The following is a 22282-nucleotide window of genomic DNA, read 5'->3' on the forward strand; positions in this document are numbered from 1 at the left end:
AAGAGTGATAAGTTGGATACAGTATAGGTTGTCACATATGTCCAGTGGTGTACACACACACACAAGTGTTAAGGAAATATATATTTTAGGGACACAGTAGGGGAGGAGAGAGTCGGGTGTATGTGAACCAAAGGACAGACCCAGGGAACCTAAGGAAGCCCCATCACATCGTCATTGTACCATAGCTGGGTGATCTAATGATGAGGGTGTTACCATAAAGTGATACTAATAACGAGGGGACACCACATCAATTCCACCCTTCTCCCTGTGCTGTCATCATTATAGCCGTGATTGACGGCTGGGATAGCCACTCTGACAGGGAGATGGAGGAAGATGGGACTCACTCCTGACAAAGGATTTATCGAGGGACTGGAGTATTATCCTGCTGAAGGACACTATCTTTAAACCTCACAAGTTCACTGCATTTTAACTTTGCGATGATCTTTTTTAACTCTCATTTATTACTCAGCCCAGTGAGTCAAAGTTAAAGGATAGAGTTACTGTTAAGTCCCTGTGTCAGCGATAATTCCTATTATCTTCTCACGGCCCTAGACTGTTTTGCAGGACAGGGGTCCTAGCCTTCAAATTGGCACATTCTTCAAATAGTACTCCTGCAACTCTTCCCCAGGTCCTTAGTGTACAAGAGCACTGTGTGTGTGTGTGTGTGTGTGTGTGTGTGTGTGTGTGTGTGTGTGTGTGTGTGTGTGTGTGTGTGTGTGTGTGTGTGTGTGTGTGTGTGTGTGTGTGTGTGTGTGTGTGGCACATGGGGATGTGTCCCCACTTGCTCCACCGAATAGCCGATCAGCTAGCTTTTTGTGTGGCGCAACTGACAAGAGTGGCAAGAGGCTCTGGGAGGGCGGTCACATGTGCTTTCAAAGCAGAGGTCCTGGGTTTGAGCCTTGGTGTGAGCCGAATCAGGAGGAAGAGGTACTTGTTAAGCAAGAATCCGTGACATCCTTTAAACGCACCTGCGTGTGTCCTATGTGTGTCTGCATATGTCTGTCAGTAGAGAGAATCTGTATGTTTGCATATATAGTTTCCATGAAGAGAGAAAGACAGCTCATTTCATATCAGGGCTAGGGAGGTTAATCCTGCTGAGAGATTTAAGTGAGAAAGAGAAAAATTACTTTGTTTCAACGTTCTATGTTTTTCCCCCCACTCTTATTCTGAGTCATCAGACTATGGGAGCGCAGGAGCTGTGACTGGACTTGCAAACGAAGAGTCAACATTTGAGTTGCGCCTGGGAGACTTGATTTACCATTTATTTCTATTGGGCACAAAATAATGTGAAACACAACCAGAACAAACAGCAAGCATCCAACAAGTGTGTAGAGTGAGAAGCTTGATGTAATCATTGTGTGCTAGGAATATGGGCCCAAATACTTATCTTTTGACTACTTTAATACACATATAAGTGAATTTTCCCCAAAACTTTTGGTCCCCTAAAATGGGGGGAATCTATGTACAAAAAGTGATGTAATTTCTAAACGGTTCACCCGATGTGGATGAAAATACCCTCAAACTAAAGCTGACAGTCTGCATATGATACATAGACATGCTACATAGTCATTTTATCCAGTCAAATTCAAAGTGCTTGAGTACAGAGCCAAAACAACAAAAAATGTATCTATTTACAGTGGGGTCCAAAATGATCGACACATCAACAATGACTGTACAATAACACTGAGCCATATTGAATGCTCAAAGAAATTGGAGACATCACATACCTCGCTTGTCAGATCTCATAGGGAAGCAGTCTCTAAGGTGCGATGCAGGGGAGTCTGCCTCTGACCTTGGCTAGCAAGCTGCTATTCCTACACTATGGCTGACCAAGCACCTGTAATAATGCTATTGAGCGTGTGTTTGGTCTGGGGTTGTTGCTGGGGAATGTGATAGTTCTGGTCTTAGTGGCTAGAGAATGGAGGATGGCTAGCTAAGTGAATCCCACTCTGGGGGTGGGGGGGTGGGGGGGGGCTGTCTTGTGTGTCTATGTGTGTGCAGGGGGGTCTGTGTGTGTGTCTGTGGGTTTGTGGGTCTGTGTATGTGGGCCTGTGTGTGTGGGGGTCTGTGTGTGTGGATCTTTTTGTGTGTGGGTCTGTGTGTGTGGGTCTGTGTGTGGGGGTCTGTGTGTGTGGGTGTGTGTGTGTGGGGGACTCCTAGCGGGCCTCAAGCTTTAACAGGTGAACTTTACATACATTTCCTACCAATCTGGTCTGGGGTGGAGAGGCCAAATGGCCCTCGCAGGAGAGGGGATGTATGTGTGGGAGTGGCACAGTGGGTTCCCAATCATTCTCTGTACGGTTTGGACAAACACACACAGAGGAGAGTGAGAGAAGAGGGGTAGGAAATAGAGAGAGGGGATAGAGAGGGCGAGAGTATGACTGCCCCACTGTTTATTCAAATCCTATTACTGCTGCAGCAGAGGCAGAGAGAGATGGGGGAGATAGGGAGACAGAGAGCGTGAGACAGTGAGAGAGAGAGAGAGAGAGAGAGAGAGAGAGAGAGAGAGAGAGAGAGAGAGAGAGAGAGAAGGGAGGGAGGGAGGGAGTACCTCAAAAGTTATTCCTAAAAAATCTAATTCTTTGTCTTTCTCCTCTCTCTCCGCAACTCAGTTCAAAGATGTTGATGTATTCTAACACTATGGTCAATGTGTTTCCAGCTGCGAGGGCTCACCAAGCCATGAAATGGAAAAGGAGATACAATCAGTGGGTATCTGCAAACAAGCCCTGTAGTCATGCATGAACTGGCAATATTTTGGCATCAGCTAACATTTTGTTGAACAGTGAATGCAGCTCTGCCAGTGTACTTGTACTGTATTCTAATTTTGAATTTTGACCTCTCACACTCTCTCCTCCTCTCCTCCTATCTTTTTTCCCCTCTCTTGCCTGGCACTCCTCTCTCCCTGTTCCTACTTCCATCTGCTTCCACTCTCCTCTCATCCTCTCCTCTTCTCCTCTCTTCTTCTCCCATCTGGTCCCCTCTCCCTCTTCTCTTCCTCTCCATCTCCAGGATTCGTACCTTTCCTAAGGAGTCTCCTCTGTTGGGTCGAGATACGGTACGAGCTCTCATGTACTACGCCCTCAAGGTCTGGAGTGACATCTCCCCCCTCAACTTCCATGAAGTTGCGGGCAACGACGCAGACATCCAGATCGACTTCACCAAGGCCGACCACAACGACGGGTACCCTTTCGATGGGCCGGGAGGCACCGTGGCACACGCCTTCTTCCCCGGAGAGAGGTTCACGGCCGGGGACACCCACTTTGATGATGATGAGGCCTGGACCTTCAGATCACCAGGTGAGTGCTTGGTGGTTTACTGTACCTTCAGTGACTAGTGTGTATTGTGCATGTATTGTATATGTGATATCATGTTCATTTGTTCATTATATTTATGTGTATGTGCATTTCCAGGAGTTTGCACGTGGTTGCATGTGTGTGATGCCCAGTGACACCTTGTGACACCTTGAAGCTCCAGCGGTTGGTCGGTCAGCCATGGGTCGTTCAGATCTACTAAATGCTCCCAGACACAGGGATGCTCTCATTAATCCTTAAGTCTGCCTGTTGCTGCTCGGCTGCTCGGCTGAGGACTGCCCACCTCCTCTTCCCCCTCCCCTCTCCCATTCTCATTAGACTGAGTGGACTCAATGTGGCTTCCCATCGCTCCCTCCCTGTCCATCTCTGATGGAGAAAGTCATGCCTTCTCTGTTATGACCTTACCTCTCCTTCCTTCCCGAGACAGACGGAGGAAGAGGGTGGCAGGCGAGTGCAGACAGTTTTGTATGCTGGCCCATTACCTCTCTAACAGATCCCAAAGACAAACCGACCCAAGTTTGACGTTTTAATGTCACATGCACAAGTACAGTGAAATGCCTTTCTTGCAAACTCAAAACCCAACAATGCAATAATCAATAACGATGTATTACTAGAAAAAAAAACTTGAGAAATAAGAAAAGAAAATATGAAATACACAGTAAAGTAAATAAGTAAGCATATATTTAAAAGTCAGTTCCAATACCATATGAACAATGTGCAGGGATACTTGAGTGAAGGAGGTAGATATGTACAGTATAGGGGTAAGGTGACTAGGCAGCAGGATATAAGATGAACAGAGTAGCAGCCTCTTGTATGTGCGTGGGTGTGGAGTCAGAATAAATGTATGTGCATATTATGTGTGAGTGAGGAAATTATGGAGTGAGTGAGTGTTTGTGTGCATGTGTGTGTGTGTGTGTGTGTGTGTGTTGGAGTGACAGTGTGTGTGAGTGTGCATAGAGACTGAAATAAAAGGTCAATAAAGATATAAGGTAAACTCAGTCCGTGTAGCTATTTTGTGAGCTATTTATTAGTCGTATTGCTTGGGGATGGAAGCTGTTCAAAAGCCCGTTGGTGTCAGAAGCCCATTGGTACCTCTTTCCGTGCTGCACCAGAGAAAATAGTCTATGGCTTTGGGTGGTTGGGGTCTTTCATGATTTTCCAGGCCTTTTTTTTTTTTTAACACCGCCTGATAAAGAGGTCCTGGATGGCAGGGAGCTTGGCCCCGGTAATGTACTGGGCTGTCCGCACAACCCTCTGTTGCTCAATCGATCAAGGGCGGTGCTATTGACATACCAAGCAGTGATGCAGCCAGTCAAAATGCTCTCAATGGTGCAGCGGTAGAACCTTTTAAGGATTTGAGGGCCATGCCACACTTTTTCAACCTTCTGAGGGGGAAGAGGCGCTGTCACGCCTTCTTCTAGACTGTGTGGGTGTGTTTGGGCCATTTTAAATCTTTAGTGATTTGGACACTGAGCTGTCTACCTCCTCCGTTGCCAACCCATCGATGTGGATGGGGGCATGCTTTCCTCTAGGTGGATGAGGGCAGTATGGAGAGCAATTTAGATTGCGTCATCTATGGATTTGTTGGGGCAGTATGCAAATTGGAGTGGGTCTAGGGTCACTGGGATGATGGAGATAGTGTGTGCTGTAACCAGCCTCTCAAAGCACTTCAAGATTATGGAAGTGAGTGCTACAGGGTGGTAATCATTGTGGCATGAAGCCTTAGAGTTATTTTGATCATGGATGACTGTTGTCATCTTAAAACATGTGGGGATTGCAGACTGGGACAAGGAGAATTTGAAAATTACTCTGAGAACGCGCCCTGGAATACTGTCGGGGCCCGCGGCCTTGCGGGTGTTGACCTTAAAGACCCTTCTCACATCTGCCTCAGAGATCACCCAGTCCTCTGGGTCGGTTACCGCCTTCACTCCCAGCTCATTGTTGTTGTCAAAGCATGCATAAAATGAAGCATATCCTCGGATATCCTCATATCCTCGCATATCCTCTGATTTTAGTGACCATTTCCCAACGAAGCGAATCGCAGGTACTTCCTGTTTCAGCTTCTGATTTTAAACAGGAAGCAAGAGTACGGAGTCATGATCTGATTTGCTGAATGGAGGACGAGGAAGGGCCTTGTATGCTTGCTTGTGGGACCCAGACCTCAGTGTAGGGGGTAGGAGAGAAGCGGGGCTGCGTGATGCAGACTGGCCCAGCTTGTATGCCTGGTGATGGGGCCAGGCTGCCAGGCCGTGCCCTGGTCTCCCTCTGTCCTGCAGGAGGCCTGGGGGCCATATGCTCCTGGACAGTGGCTCATTCTGCTCCAATTAGGGCTCCCGCCAGGCCAGGCCAGGCAGGCAGGCAGCAGCTGCCTACACAGGGACTGGCAGGTGGAGCAGACAGGGAGGGAGGGAGAGAGGCGGTGGGGGTCAAGGGAATACACTGAGAGGGTTGGCGGATGGAGGGTTAGATTTAATGAAGTGGGAGAAAGTGAAGGAAGATTATTGGAAAATCCAGCCTCTCTCCAAGCCATCTCACATCACTGCATGAATAAATGATGATGATGAGGAGGTGGAAGTGAAGGATAATGATGATGATAAATATTATGATTTACCCTTCTCAACCCACACAGGGAATGAGATCGCTCCAGTATTTGCTTATGATATGAACCCTTTTACTGAAACGAATGAACACCCCAACCCACCATCTTGATTTCTTGTATAATATCCTAGTCCTTCAGCACTTGGATTTATTTGTGTTTGTTTGCTTTTCGTGTTATCCTTGACTTTCTGGTGGCAGACGTGAGTCAACCGAGGCGCAGGAAATACAGTTAATTAATCTCTTAACTTCTTCTCAACATCACAGTCCGTCGGGTCAACACCGCGACTCTTAGTCCCCCCCCCCCCCCCACACAGTAGGATACTAATCTCAAAGATCACTTACTAAAACTGATACCAATGCCTTACCTTGACTAACGTTATGTACATGTATGTGTGATATGGTTGTTGTTGTGTTTTAAGACACTGAAGGATTGTGTTCTTTGACATGTGTAATGAAAACGTTGTTGGTGCTTTGGGTTAGAAATGGGAGTTAAACCTTAACTAGTTGTCCCTAGTTTTCTGTCATAACAGCGAGCCATACAGGTGCTTCTTTCATTAAGGTCCTTTTTAGTCAGTCTGAAAAAGGATTCAAAGCCTGGCCCTGGCTTTTCCCCCCCAATAACCTAGACATTGGAGGTGGTTGTTGTTGCTGCAACTTTCCAACAAGAGGATCATCTTTGGAGAGGTTGGAAAACTTGTATGGTCAAGAGCTAGCAGTGAAACGCGGTGGTTCAGTAGACTTCCTGGGCCCTAATCTTCTTAAGAAGGATGGACGTTACCAGAGGAATAAGGACTTGAGCAATTGCTTTTCCTCTCACCCTTTTTTTTTCTCTCGCCCCTTGCCTATTCTCTGAAAATATCTCTCATTGTATTGTTCTTGATAGGACCTTACAACTTTCCACCCTTTGAGGGCCATCTGCTAATGTATGTAATTACCACTGAATTTAAAACGGAGCTAGAAGAATGCTGAACGCTCCATTTAAGTTCGCTAGCATTCTGCTCCCCACTGGTTGATTGTAAGGGGTGACATCAAATGTGGTGGCCAGGGTAGGCTCTTGGGGCCCGAGTCACATAAATGGAACGCTGTTTTTGTTTTGACAGCAGACAGATTGCTTTTATTCATAATCTCGCTGCTGATTGCTCGCTAATGCAGACAGCTTACGGTGGCCGAAACAAAAGGCTCATTAAGCAGGTGTGTTTTCAATTTGGCTTTGGTTCATGCCTGTGTGCGTGTGCACACTTGAGTGTGTTCATGTTTGTGTGAAACTGGGAGAGAGAAAGAGAGACAGAGAGATAGAGAGACAGAGAAGAGAATGATATGGGAGAAGGTAGAAATTGCTCCACCCTGCTCATCCACATTATCAAGCTGTCAGCCAGTCATTTAGTCTCCCTGCTCTGGCTGACTGGCTCCTCAGAGACCAGGGTGCACCACAGTGGCTAACAGGCTGTACGCCATCACCACCATCGCCATCACCACAGAGGAACAGCAGCCCTCTCCTGAGGATTGGAGAGAGACATCGAAATGGAGCACTAGTCATATTTGGAGATGGTCACAGGGGCATGGAATCAGGTTCCACAAAGCTGAACGCATTTTGGCTGAGTAAACAGCCACAAGGCTGAACCTGCTGTAGTCAGTGAACAAAGGACTCTAAAAGGGAATAGGGGGTTGTTCCTCTCATCCTCCACAGACTCCTAATGTTTTCCCAGCAGCACCCTGTTCTGGCCACCTGTGGCTTGCTTTTAGAAAAGGTTCCCATCCCTAAATCTAATGGGACAGACAGACTCCATCTGGCCTGTACTCTCTCTCTCTCTCTCTCTCTCTCTCTCTCTCTCTCTCTCTCTCTCTCTCTCTCTCTCTCTCTCTCTCTCTCTCTCTCTCTGTACCTCCTGCTGCCACCCATCCTAGCCCAGATGCTTCCTCCTCCACCCTGCATACTCCTTGTAAAGGAAATGTCACCATGGTACCATAACCTCTCTCCCTCCTTTTATCCCTTCCTCCATTTCTCCATTCCATTTCTGCACAATGTGCTCCCTTAGATTACAACATGTATTGGGCTTTCCTCGCCCTGGTGGCTACACTAACCGGGAGTGAATCTATCACCAACTCTCTCATTTGTCTGTGTTTCAGCATGACCCTGAGACGCAGCCAAGCCTGTGCTAATCTAAAGCTAGCCACACACAAAGCACCAGGGAACCTAGCTAGCTGTGGCACACTAACACACACCACACCGAGTTTGGTGGATGATAGAGCCGCAATCTAAATCTCTTAGCCACAGGTTAGAACTCTTGGTCTCGCTTAGCAGAGCCAGACGAACAGGTTTTCTTTATTTTTTTTAAAGCAAATTCAGCCGTGGAGGAGAGGAGCGGTATTTCTAGCATGCTGCCCTCGCTCCAGGTGTCCCTCCATGCTCGTCTGTGACTGACAGCTCGTGGATCAGGCTGCATTTCCATAACTATCTCTCTGCACCACTACCCTAAAAGCATTAAAAGCCTCTGTGCCCGTCTGCCAGTCTCCTTAACTGTAACTATATGAAGATGAGTTTAGAAGTAAGAGAAAAACACTGTGTCCCCCTGAGATTGAAAAGTTGGGAGTTTGATTCTCGGCCGAGTCATACCAAAGACTGTAAAAACGATTTGACACTCAACATGAAGGAGATCAATGGGGGTTAAGGCCCTGCAATAGACTAGCGTCCTGTCCAGGTGGTGTACTTGTGCATCAATCTGCCTCACGCTACAGAAACAGGAGATTGGCGTCATGGTTCCACCTGTCAGAAGAGGGCGGCAGAGACCGCCCTAGAGACTATTATGACACTCGGGTGTTTTCTATTACTAATTCTGATTCCCTTTTAAGAGATGTGTGTTTTCTGTTACCCTTTGCAGAGGTTTGATTTGTTTGCTGTGTGTTTGTCTCCTGAGTAGGTTTTCGAGTCCTAGTGTTTATTGTTGTCCCAGTTTTACTGTTGAACTTTTTCCAAGTAAAGTATTTACGTTTATTCTAAACCACTGGTTCCTCGTCTGGTTCTCTTCTCTGCTCCTGGGTCCTACCTCATGTCACAGCAAGCGTCTGCCTCCAGCATGGACCCAGCAGAGATCGGCCAGATCAAGAATGTTATAACCCACCAAGGAGCACTGCTGGGGTGATAGCAAGAACAACTTTCCCAAATATCAGAGACTCTCCGGCCACTTACCGACTCGCTCCAACCAATGCACACCCACAACCCAGGAGGAACAACTGCCTAAGTCTCAGCGCCCAGTGCTCCAGTCGTCACCGTAGATTTCCCAGGGAACCTGCACCGGGAACCGAAGATCCCAGCCTCCGAGTAGCATGACGGCCACCCGGGAAGATGCAAGGGGTTCCTAACAGAGTGCTCTCTGGTGTTCGAGCTACAGTCCTTCTTGTTCCACACCGATCGGGCCAAGATCACCTATATCCTCTCTCTACTCTCGGGTAAAGCCATGGCATGGGCAACAGTGGTGTGGGAACAGCAGCCACCATCTTGCAGCTCCATAGCATTTCTCTACACCCACAATAACATCTGCCTTCATTTCCGAGTTGCAACGAGTCTTCGACCACCCAATCGGCAGACGAGAAGCGGCGAGCCGGCTCTTCAACCTCCGCGACCAGTGGCTGACTTCACTATTGAGTTCTGCACCCTCGCTGCCGAGAGTGGGTGGAATACTGAGGCACTGGTCACCGACTTCCACCAGGGTCAGTCTAACTTTATCAAGGATGAACTGGCCTCTCAGAAACTGGGAGAGAAACTTGAGTCCCTGATAAGCGTCCCTTTGATACCATCCCCGTATCCGGGTTTCCCCAGTACTGAGGAGCTCATGCAGCTGGGACGCACACGTCTGAGCCCACAGGAAGGCGACTGCGCATGTGCAAAAGCTACTGCCTCTACTGCGGAGGTCTCGGTCATCTCTGTTTTTTCTACATGCCCAGAACTTACAGGAAACACAGGGGCTCGCCAGGACAGGGGGAGACCCTGACAAGCTGTGTAGTCACTCCCAGGCTACCCAGTCACCGACTGTCACTACCGGTGACCCTACACTGGGACAACCATCAGCACCATATTCAAGCCTTCGTGAACTCCGGGGCCGCGGATCATTTCATTGATTAGGACCTCGCCAGAGAATTACAAATCCCTGTGTGAAATGCCCCATCCCTCTTCAGATTCTTTATTCCCTCTCGGCCCCTGAAGCAGCATCCATGGACGACTACATCCGGGAGTCGCTGGAGGCAGGCTTCATTCGTTCCTCAACATCCCCAGCTGGCGCAAGCTTATTCTTTGTGGGAAAGAAGGATGGGGGTCTGTGTCCCTGCATCGATTACCAAGGGCTGAACAGGATTATGATTAAGAACCGTTACCCCCTAACCCTGATGTCCTCCGCCTTGGAGCTTGCCCAAGGGCCCCAATTCTTCACCAAATGGACCTCCGCAATGCTTACAATCTGGTGAGAATCAGGGAGGGAGATGAATGGAAAACTACCTTTAACACCCCTAGTGGCCACTATGATTCATGCCATTCGGATTGTCGAATTTACTGGCATTGGTCAGTGACACACTTAGGGACATGTTGAATCGTTTCGTCTTTATTTACCCCGACGACATCCTGATGTTCTCCAAGACCCTTCCAGAACAAGTCCCGAGACGCCTCCTGCAGAGTCAGCTATATGTCAAAATAGAGAAGTGTAAGTTCCACGTATCCCAAGTCTCATTCCTGGGCCATATTATCTCTCATATTATTTCTCCCGCCGGCATCTAGATGGACCCCGTAAAGGTTACGGTGGTCACCGACTGGCCCCATCCCGCCTCACTCAAACAAGGCCAGGGTTTTTTCAATTTTTACAAATGTTTTATACACAAATTTGGTGCGGTGGCAGCGCCTCTCACAGCCCTAACCCGTCAGTCCCAGACCTGGTTGTGCTGGACCCCCGAGGCTGACAGGGCATTCAAGGAGCTCAAGGGACATTTCACCTCCGGACCCATCCTTGTTCATCCTGATTCTGCTCGTCCCTTCATGGTAGAGGTGGACGCCTCGGATACCAGAGCAGGTGCGGTCCTTTCACAGCGGAATGAGGGGGACAGGAAACTCCACCCATGTGCCTTTCTCTCCAAGCGGCTCTCAAAGGTGGAATGCAATTACGATGCTGGCAACCGGGAGCTCTTGGCAGTTAAGTGGGCACTTGAGGAGTGGAGACACCGATTGGTGGGGGCACCTCATTCCTTCGTAATCTGGACGGACCACAAGAACATAGTCTACATTCAAAAAGCTTAGAGGTTGAACACTCGCTAGGCTCGGTGGGCTCTGTTTTTTAACAGGTTCAACTTCACACTAGCCTATCACCTGGGATCCAAGAACCAGAAAGCAGACGTCCTGTCCCAACAACATGATGTCTCTAATGAGGAGAAAGACCCCGAGCCCATCATCCCCAGCTCCCGCATTGTGGCCCCTGTAGTACAGAGTATTGAGATCACGGACCGACAAGCCCAGACTGAGAACCTGACCCCAGCGGGGGTCCCACTAACCGACTGTATGTTCCACGCTCAGCCCATTCTCGAGTACTACAATGGGGACACTCCTCTACATGAACAGGGCATCCAGGGGTTAATCGGACACTGGAGTTCCTGAGGCGGAAATTCTGGTGGCCCAACATGATTGAGAATCTCAGATCCTTCGCTACAGCTTGCTTCATCTGTACCGAAAGCAAGTCCTCATGACAGCAACGGGCTCGGTTGCTCCAACCTCTGCCCATCCCCAACCGGCCCTGGTTCCCACCTGTCCCTAGACTTTATCATGGGGTTACCTCCATCCCAAGGGCTTACCACTATCCTGGTGGTCGCCCATTTCATCACCCTATGCAAGTTGCCCTCGGCCAAAGAGACAACTGATCTCATGATTAGCCATGTCTTTCGACTACAAGGACTCACACAGGACATTGTCTTGGACCGTGGCCCCCAGTTCATCATGCGGTATTGGAAAGCCTTCTGCTCCCTGTTGGGGGTGTCGGGAGTTTCTCCTCTGGGTTCCACCCACAGACGAATGGGCAGACTGAGCGGGTCAAACATGAGCTGGAGAAGTTCCTCCGCTGTTTTGTCTCCACTCAAGTCACCAACTGGGGCAAGTTCCTCATCTGGGCCGAATATGCTTACAACACACTGCTGAACTGTCACCTTTTGAGTGTCAATTTGGGTTCACACCCCCTCCCGTTTCCTGAACAGGCCGAAGTGGGGGTGCCCTCAGCAGAGGAATTAATTTGACAAATTTGCGCACCTGGACCAGAGCGCAATCCTTCTTGTTCCGCTCCTCTGCTTGACAACAACACCAGGCAAACCGACAACGAAGGCCCCTTCGGCTCCTCCAACCTGGTCAGCGGGAGTGGCTGTCCACCCGTGATCTCCGCTTAAAAGAATACTCTCGGAGTCTCGCTCTGCGCTATGTAGGACCATTCAAGATCCTGAGTCGCATCAACTCGGTCACCTATCGTCTGATTCTCTTCTCTGCTCCTGGGTCCTACCTCCTCATATCGAAATAGGCTCCTGCTCCTATTAGCCATTCCAGCTCACTCAAGCCAAGGCTTTCTAGGGCAGTCCACCACAACATTCTTCTGACTTGTCTTGTCTATCAGTGAGGGGTGTGTTCATGATACAAAAGCTTTATTAAAGCATTTCTCTGCTCCAATGGATGGAGAAATCTCACCATTATCTCTCTCACTTCTCTCCTTTCGCTCTCTCTCCTCAGACTCTCACGGGATGGATCTGTTTGCGGTAGCAGTGCATGAGTTTGGTCATGCTATTGGCCTGGCCCACACCTCAGCAATAGAGTCCATCATGAGGCCGTACTACCAGGGTCCTGTGGGGGACCCACTCAAGTATGACCTCCCTTATGAGGACAAGGTCCGCGTCTGGCAGCTCTACGGTACGTTCTCCAGCCCACGTCTCCCTCCTATACTATAACCAACACTTCTCTTTCTCTCCTCCCCCTCTCCATCTCACATATTCCAGTCATCTCCCTCCACTCTCTTCCTATCTTTCCTATTTCAGACATCTTTATCCTTCGGCCCACACATCTGAACACCTCTTGCCTAGCTACTCCTCCATAACTCTTCTATACCTGCCCCCGCCTACCTCACTTACACAGATCACTGGACTGGCATCCTGCCATCCCTTCTATGTACACATGCTGTGCAGAAAATCCTACCTACCACCACCATTCAACCACTCACTGCAAATGTCTCCTATAATTACCCATGATTCCTAGCGGGATGTGGCCGCCCATCCCTCAGCGCGACATGGCGGTGCAGAGCAGAAAACCCAAGGCCTCGGCACAGGAAGCAGAATTGATTTGTTTATATGCAAGGAGCGAAGAGAGGGCTTTAATTGGTCATCCCTGTGGCACAGGCCCTGCTTATCACTGTGTGCCATGCTACTGAGAGAGGTAGGAGAGGAGGAGAGTAGAGGAAGACAGATACTTGAGGGGCGAAGAGAGAGGGAGGCGAGGAGGATAGGAAGACTGATAGGTGAGAGGGGATAAGTGGCTGGGGGAGAAGGGAAGAGACTCGAGTTAGCGGGCAAGGTAGGACAAAGAAGAAAGGGAGGGTGAGAGAGAGAGAGAGAGAGAGAGAGAGAGAGAGAGATGGAAGGAGGGAGGGAGAGACCATGTTGAGCCATGCTGGGGCTGTATGTCTGCGTTTACACAGGCAGCCCAATTCTCATCTTTTGCCCAATTATTGGCAAAAGAGCTGATCTGTTTGGTTAAAAGACAAATAAGTGAAAAAAATATACAAATTGGGCTGCCTGTGTGAACGCAGCCTATGTGTTGAATATCTGTATCTGAATGCGGGGTCTCATCTTTCCCAGGGGTGAGAGATTCAGTGTCTCATACGACGCGTCCTGATGATCCCTCCCAGACCGCTGACCCACCTGTACTACTGGACCTCCCTGAGAACAGATCTACTGTCCCGTAAGTCACACACACACACACAAACACACACTCACATGGACACACAAGCAGACACATTAAATCTACACACCCCTGTATACCTCCAAACTGAAGCTCAGAAACTTCCAGGCCCATTTTCTCTCCCTCAGTCATCCATCTGTCCTTGAGGTCAGCGAGTTTGGACATTGTCACAACGCCGCAGTAGTGAGAGATAGCAGTCTCTTACTTCACCTTGTTCTCAAGTCACCTTGTTCTCGAGTCACAGTAAAGTACAGCCGAGCGTGTGCTCACAGTACAAAATGAGTCCATTTATACCAAATCCAGTCTCCAGATGACACAGCACTCATCTAATGTAATAGATTTTCATACAAAGCGGAGACTTTGTCCTCTTTTCTGTAGCTTTCCCTTCTCATTTCTCCTCCACTCCATCTTGCTGGATAATGTGTGGAGAAGGTGGATTTAGCCCGACAAAGGTCACTAATATAGTAGTCTCTTCGCAGCTCCTCTGTTAATAAGCCCTGAATGGAGATCTTTGTTAATAAGGATCTAGGCGAGTAGCGTCTCACAAAAGCAGCCCTGTCGTTGTAATTGCCTCGTCATTTGCAGCCAGGACACGTCAAGTGCTTTACTCAGTCATTAGCACTGGGATAATGCGTGTGAGGACCTCGGTCTCCTGCGTCAGGACGATAACATCTCCTCTGATGTTTGGCTCGTTTTTTAATTGACACGCATACGCAGAAAATAAACACAAATATAGTGCGCATGGGCGCTTTGCATACATGAAACAAACAGAGACACGCACACATTGGTTTAAGATGAGAAGATACTGATTTAGACTGGCATAGTAACACGTATACACATTACAGTACGTCTGACTGGGGATAGAGAAGTGGTTTGGTGTACAGAACATTCTGTCTTAGTTTCTTCAATTAATTATATAATTCACTTTTGTCTCTCGCTCCCCCTCTCTCTCTCATTCTCTCCCCTCCCCCTCTCTCCCTTTCTTCTCTTAGGCCGGCACGAGATGCCCCTAACAGGTGCACAAGTCACTTCGATGCAGTGGCCCAGATTCGTGGAGAGGCCTTCTTTTTCAAAGGTACAGAGAGAGGCCAGAAAGGAGAGAAAACAGAGTGTGGCGCTGCCTGCGATCAATATAGAACCCAGCCAAGCATATCTCTCTGAGTTCCACACACACCTTCACACCAAAACAGGGGATAGCCCTAGAGGGGCCCCCAGTTCCATCTGACTCACACAATCAATTCGATACATTTTACTGTCCAGTTATAAGGTTTTATGAGACAGGTCTCTCTTGCAACAAAAAAAAATCTGAATTAACATCGGTTAACCTCAAGAGAACTCCTGGTAATAATTAAAGTTAAGTATGTATGGACGCTGTTAATACCCTGTAGAGCTGCAGATTACAAAGTAATAATGCACAGGCTGTGACTAAACTCAGACAAACTTAGACTAAGGCAGTCCGACACAGATACTGGGAGCTAGGCTGAATCTGCTTCTCCCTGTTCGCTTGGTTGGATCTGCCAGCTGTGTGCCTGCCTGGGTACAATATGCCCTGAGGTGTCCACACATGTTTTCCCTGTGGACCATTTATCTTATTTTACAATTAACACACATACAATGCATACAAACACACACACACACACACACTCCACATACAGTGCATAATCCTGTACAGACACACACACACACACTTAAACAGAGAGAGAAGGACTTTGTATTCTCTCTTCCACTTTTTTTAAAACATTTCCTTCCTACTTTTCTTTTACTTTCTCTATTTTCCTCCTAGGGAAGTATTTCTGGCGTCTGACGCGGGAGAAGCACCTGGTGTCTCTGCGTCCGGCTCAGACCCACAGGTTCTGGAGAGGCCTGCCTACCAACCTGGACAGTGTGGACGCTGTCTACGAGAGACCTGGGGACCACAAGATCGTCTTCTTCAAAGGTACATAACTCGGAAACTCTGCCGTGGCCGTGGTTGAGGCAGGGAGGTCAGCTATGATACCAATGATGGGCTGGTCAAAGGAAGGTGAATGTGTTCTGAGAAACACATGAAAAGAGGTCTATCAGTTGCTACTTCCATTTGTGGACTTATAAATGCATGATCTGTGCCCATTGATTCTTGAAGGATATAACTTATACAATGCCTCGTGAGCTTATTAGTTCAACTGTCACACCCCATCAGAACACAAAATATAAGCTTGTTTTACTCCGATGTTTGTAAATAAAGCAAATGTAAACAAACACTATATAGCCACAAACATGGTTAAAACTCTCCTTTTATATCATGGATGGTCAGTCCTTGGAACCATAGCTCTGTCAATGAATTTCAGAGTGGTTACATTTCTCCGGCTGCATCCCTCAGCCTTTTACCAAAACACTGGTGGGGAAACACTTTGTTATTGTGTAATTGCTGATTGCTGCTTTCATGTGTCATCATTGGCCTTGGAGGGTGTTTTTGACAGTTTTGGGGATAACAGAGAGTTTAAAATACAATCAAGATTACCAAAGCACAAAAACAAGAACACCTCTTGGTAAAACCTGTATCTTGGTAAAACCTGTATCTTGGTAAAACCTGTATCTTGGTAAAACCTGTATCTTGGTAAAAACCTGAATCTCTATATTTCAGTCAATTGAATAGTTTAATCACAAAACACATTTAATCACAAGTCACTTTCATTCAGTTGAGTTATTAAATTAAACAAGTTATCCAGTTCACTCTCGTTGATTGACGTTCCTTTGTCCTGCCTCCTCAGGACTAAAGTATTGGATATTCAAAGACAACAACGTGGAGGAGGGTTATCCTCGGCCAATCAGTGACTTCGGCCTGCCTATGGAGGGTGTAGACGCGGCCTTTGTGTGGCTCCACAATGACAAGACCTACTTCTTCAAGGACAACCGCTACTGGCGCTATGACGACCATCTACGGCGTATGGATCAGGGCTACCCAAAAGACAGCACACTGTGGAAGGGGATCCCGTCCCCACTAGACGACGCCATGCGATGGTCTGACGGTGAGTATTAGACACACACAGATCAACATACTAAACACACACATTTACTCACTACATATACACATATCGCTCACTTCGTAAAACTAAATACAAGCTGAGAAACACATTCAGTACACTGCACTTGACAGTACACAAAAATAATGGAAGCATTAGTAAAAAAGAATGGAGTACCTGAGTGTATGTCATTCATGCCTGCCCTCAGGGTCCTGACAGGTCTACTTCTACAGTATATCCACTACTAACCCACACTGGGTCCTTTTCCTCTCCAGCCCCCTTGCCCTCTAACTCTCTCAGACTGGAGACTAATCTAGTCAAAAACAGCCCGGGTCATTGGTCAGTCAAGCCTGCCTAAACCACAGTCCTGGTGGCGCCGCTATGCATTCTAAAGCCCTCAATGCAGACGGCCCCTAACATGTAATTTGATATTCGGTCTTTTGATCTGGAGTGTGATCTGGGAATGATAGGTGTTGTGTACCAAATGGCACCCTATTCCCTATTTAGTGCACTACTTTCAGCCAGGGCCCATAGGGCTCTGGTCAAAAGTAGTGCACTGTATAAGGAATGGGGTGTCATTTGAGATTCAACCATAGTGTTTTCATTGCTATTGCACAGTACTTTCAGCAGTGAGCTCCTTACTCATGCCTATCTCAGTCAGACCCTAACCAGTGGAGGGCCAGTCTAACAGTAATTAAAGTACACTCAGTCTGACACGTTGGTAAGTCATATCACACCAAAGCACACATGTAGTATACAGCCCTCACCTCTCTATCTGTCTCACAGAAACTCAAGCACACACACACACACACACACACACACACACACACACACACACACACACACACACACACACACACACACACACACACACACACACACACACACAAAGAAGCATATAATGTAGCTACAAATACATACAATAGCTTATCAAACATATTCATACAGTATAGTGACCACAAGTTATCAAAACCCATTCTTCAGTAACACACACAGCCATTTTACACACTCACTCTACAGTGCATAAACACACACACGCATGGCAAGCTCCAGCCGAGTCTCCACATGAGCCAGTTAGATCCTTTCTCCCCTGTAGCGACTCCTGTGGCTGAGTGTATGTAAGCGCTTTCCTCCGTGTGCTGGGCTCTGTACCGTTGCCAACTCTAGAGGTCCTGCTCGGAGCTGTTTGGTGTCGGTGAGCACAGGCCACGCGCAAAAATGACAGTCTGAGCCACCAGAGGATTCATACATACACACGTGGACCCTGGGGGCCTGGGAACTGGAAGCACATCAAAGACCTCAGGGAGAGAGGTGGATGTGGTGGCAGGGATGGAAAGAGTGGGAGAGATAGTGCTAGGGAGGATAAGAGCGAGGAAGGGAGAGAGAGAGAGAGGAAGAGATAGCTGCTTGTAGAGACACAGGAGACAGATGGGGGGGGGGGGAATTATATTTGAGAGAGAGGAAGAGAATGAGAGTTTGTTGTGGGAATACGAACTGGTGTGGGAAAACAAACTGGTGAATAGAGAGAGGGACTGGACGAAAAACAGCGAGACAGAATCAAGTGACTGATGTATTACCATAGCAAAATCAATCGTCACACCCTCTTTTTCACTTATGCAGCCTCTTTGTCTTCTTCCTCTTTTCATTAAGGCTCCTCATACTTCTTCAAGGGGAAGGAGTACTGGCGTGTGGTGGGCAGTGATATGGAGGTGGAAGCTGGGTACCCACGGTCCATAGGAAAGGACTGGCTGGTGTGTACAGAGATGCAGTCGGACTCCCCAGCCACAGAGGCCAATAACACGGCTAACACGCGGCTACACGGGCAGCACCACGCCGACCACGCCGAAAACGGCTACGAGGTGTGCTCCTGTACCTCCAACTCTGCCTCGCCCTTGGGAGCCCAGCCCTCCCCCTCCCCCCTCTGGCTACTTGCCCTCTTGACTATCTCTGTGGTACTATCCTACGTCCCTCTATGATGTAAGCAGAGGGGAGCGGCCTCACTCTGTGACAGGAGGTACAGCAGCCAATCTGCTGAGAGCGTGGGAGTGGCTTAAGGGGGCTTTTCGCCCGGGGACATGCCCGACCAGCTACACCATCGAATCAAAACGATGACTGGAGGAATTTGTTGTTATTGTTATCTTAATTGGGATCCTCATTGTTAATTTGTTTTATTTATTATACCAAATCTTTCTCAATGGATCAATATGCTTTCAAATGAATGATGTTTAAATTATGATACTGGATTGAATTAGAAATGTGATAACGTGACGATAATGGAAATAGTACATCAACTTGATGATGATAATGATAACAAGTTTATAGCAAAATGTCCCTCCGTGACTAAGCAGTCTAGAAGGAGAGTGGTCCTCTGGGATGCTGTGCTCCCTGTCCCCTTGTTTCTGCAATCACTATAAGAGTTTAAAGTAACTCTCCAGTGTTTTGGGATTTCTGTGAAATATGACCTATTATTAATTACAATATTAGTGAAAGTTTTCCTTCCCCCAAAAAATGTATTATGTTTTCTTTTTTGGAATGTTGTGGGGCGTGCCCCAACAACAGAATGGTGTTGGCGTATACCGGTCATTAAAAATATTCACACGACTAGACCACTGATTGGCTAGCTCATCCTCCTCAGGAAGATGACCATCCTCTCTGAGGAAATAACCAAGCATTTTTTTAACTGTTTGAGGTTGGGTTTTTCAAGTGTTTTGTCTCCAATTTATGCTTTTGGCCACAAATACTAGTATAGGATGAGTCAACAGCATAATTTGCGTATGAGTTAGCAGAATATTAACTTTTAAATGTTTTTTTTTACTGGAAAGTTACTTTAAGAACCCTCACACACACACACACACACACACACAGACCACCCCATGTGTGTTTTTTACAGTCTGAGCTAGCTGGACAAATGTATCTGTGTCCTCTCACTCCTTCAACTGGTAATGTGTGGGCTGGTCGGATGAACACTCCACTATAATTGGACAGCTTGTTCTCTCACTGAGTTTCTAATGTCAGGGCTATCTGGATGGAATGGACACTACTTCCTGTAATGACACTGACTCTCCCTCCTTGACTGGATTCGCGTGCCCTTTTGAGACCTTTGCCCCTGTATCTTTCTTTTTGTTCTCAGCTGAGATACAGTCGCACCTCCTGCCGTTATCAGAGAGGGTAACCCGTTAGCATTGATTATTAGGATGTATTTTTGTAATAAGCACAGAGGGATTGTGGTCGAGCCCTACTCGGAGATGTGCTTGATGGGGTTTTCATGATGCCTTGGCCTGGTCAGGTCAGTGGCCACTGCAGCTGTCAGCGATACCCAGCGGTCACCCAGCTGCGCCATTCTCCTTCTCCATTGTCTCTCCTAACATGAACTATCCCTAAGGATAGGAGGATGTCTGGGTACCAGTACAGTGACTGGACATGGATATCCACCAGAGACCTGCCTGCTGAGAGGAGGGCACCCACTCAAAACACAACTAGATTTATGAATATTGCTAAGATATATTTACTTACAGTCTGTATATACAGATCTATTTGAGGTGAAACATTCTATGGCAGTTGCAACAACAAAAAACATGTACATTTCACAGCCGTCTTTTCTAAGGTGAAATATTTTTGTAGGAAAATAAAGAGGGGGTAAGACGGAGTGTACTGGGTCGTGTAATGATTTTGTGTCACAGGGAGCCCAGGCTGAACAGAAAGAGGAGGACAATGCGTCGGCAGCCCGTCACAGGCTGACAGTTACTTTCTTGTCTGTGTTGTTGGGAGCCATGTTTCTTATGTACAGGCGCAGGTTATTGTTTCCTCGTTGCAAAACAAACCATGCCAATCAAACTATGCCAATCTCCTCCTGGTAACAAGCCAGCTGCTACATTCATTCCTTGTTTCAGATCTGTTTATTCAGGATTATGTGTTGTGCATGTGTTTTGTGACAGAATTCAGTGACTTTTGAGAATAAGTCTGAACAATGTTGATTCAGTGACTAGAGCCAATAACACTCCAGATACTGTGTTATTGACTCAAGACACTCAGGCAGACACACAATGGCATGAGGATTGAAACAAACCGTTTTCCAGCAGAGGCTGATGTGGGGAGAACGGCTCATAATAATGGCTGGACTGGAGTCAATGGAATGGCATCAACCATATACCATTCCATTCACTCCATTCCCTCCGTTACACTCCATTCCAGACATTATTATGAGCCGTCCTCCCCTCAGCAGCCTCCACTGTTTTCTAGCATTAAGAAATGAGCACGCAGAGAAAGCAGCAGTACGTGCCATGTGTTTTTTGCAGATCAGAGGCTGCAGCAGTTGAACTTTGAAAGAAACAGTCTGACTAATTTCATGGGTTACATAAGCAGCACAATGCCAGGTCAAAAAAAGAAACTGAGTTATTGCCAATTGACTCCATTTAAAGTAGCAAAATACTCTTGATGGGTCTTTGTACAGGGCAAAAGATCATTATGTTCAAAGAGATTCCAATTTCAAGGAAGATCTTGACAAGTTGTTTCAACCAGAAAGATCACAATGGACCTCATCTCAGTGGTTGGAGTTGACCTCTGCACAACCCTGCTACACTACATACAACCCTTCTTACCTCCACGCACAGCTGTGCTCTGACCTGCAGGAGACACTGGGATCTAAACTCAGACACTAGCAGCAATGCCAGGTGTGCACTATAGGACACGTGTGTGTGTGTGTGTGTGTGTGTGTGTGTGTGTGTGTGTGTGTGTGTGTGTGTGTGTGTGTGTGTGTGTGTGTGTGTGTGTGTGTGTGTGTGTGTGTGTGTGTGTGTGTGTGTGTGTGTGTGCGCGAGCGTGTGTGTGTTTGTGCGCACCAGTGGCAGTCGGTGCCGTTTAAGATTAGGGAGGACGTTTTTTGTTGTCGATAGGTTTAGGCTACTACATGATACTTGAATTTGCCCTATACCCATCACAAATTAAAGTTTATAATACAGGTGCGTAGGTCGAGAGACAAACTGGAGTAATCAAGGTGACACATTCAATACTGCTTTGCAGTCTTGCCTGCATCTAGCTGATCTGGCAGTAATCATTAGTCCAAACAGTTAGTCCAAACACTGCAAGTTCATACTAAAACGAGAGTTTCAAATGGAGAAATTCAGGTAGGTCCCTCCCGGTTTCGTTCCGTTTGCTTCTATTTAAGAAATGTTTTGCAACAGAACCTGCGGAATGAATACAGCCTGATCACCCGCACGCAGTTCACTTTCATAGCAGCCACACACCATTTGTCTACACCATGGTGCTACCTTCATGTGTTTTAATCAGTTAGTTTTATCTAAGAAGGATCATTATTTCATTTTTTGTATTTTTATTAAATTCACTGAGTAGGATGGTCCTCCCCTTACCCCTCTGAGGAGAGCCTACACTGGTCTCCACCTGTGTGTGTAATG

The 22282-nt window shown here is 47.4% G+C and overlaps 1 protein-coding gene across 1 annotated transcript in view; it reads left to right on the top strand.

Moving 5' to 3' along the window:
* Positions 1-20518, top strand: part of LOC110509737 (matrix metalloproteinase-17) — a 79138-nt gene extending 58620 nt beyond the window's left edge. The window contains exons 4-10 of the mRNA XM_021590813.3: positions 3010-3296; positions 12652-12828; positions 13770-13872; positions 14865-14947; positions 15656-15808; positions 16620-16877; positions 18522-20518. Of these exons, the coding sequence (XP_021446488.1) occupies positions 3010-3296; positions 12652-12828; positions 13770-13872; positions 14865-14947; positions 15656-15808; positions 16620-16877; positions 18522-18847 (1387 nt within the window). The 3' untranslated portion in view covers positions 18848-20518. The remainder of the gene's footprint in view (positions 1-3009; positions 3297-12651; positions 12829-13769; positions 13873-14864; positions 14948-15655; positions 15809-16619; positions 16878-18521) is intronic.
* Positions 20519-22282: the final 1764 nt, after the last annotated feature.

This window comes from Oncorhynchus mykiss, chromosome 29, assembly GCF_057628025.1.
Source record: "Oncorhynchus mykiss isolate SJ-2025 chromosome 29, ASM5762802v1, whole genome shotgun sequence".
Classification (NCBI taxonomy): Eukaryota; Metazoa; Chordata; class Actinopteri; order Salmoniformes; family Salmonidae; genus Oncorhynchus; species Oncorhynchus mykiss.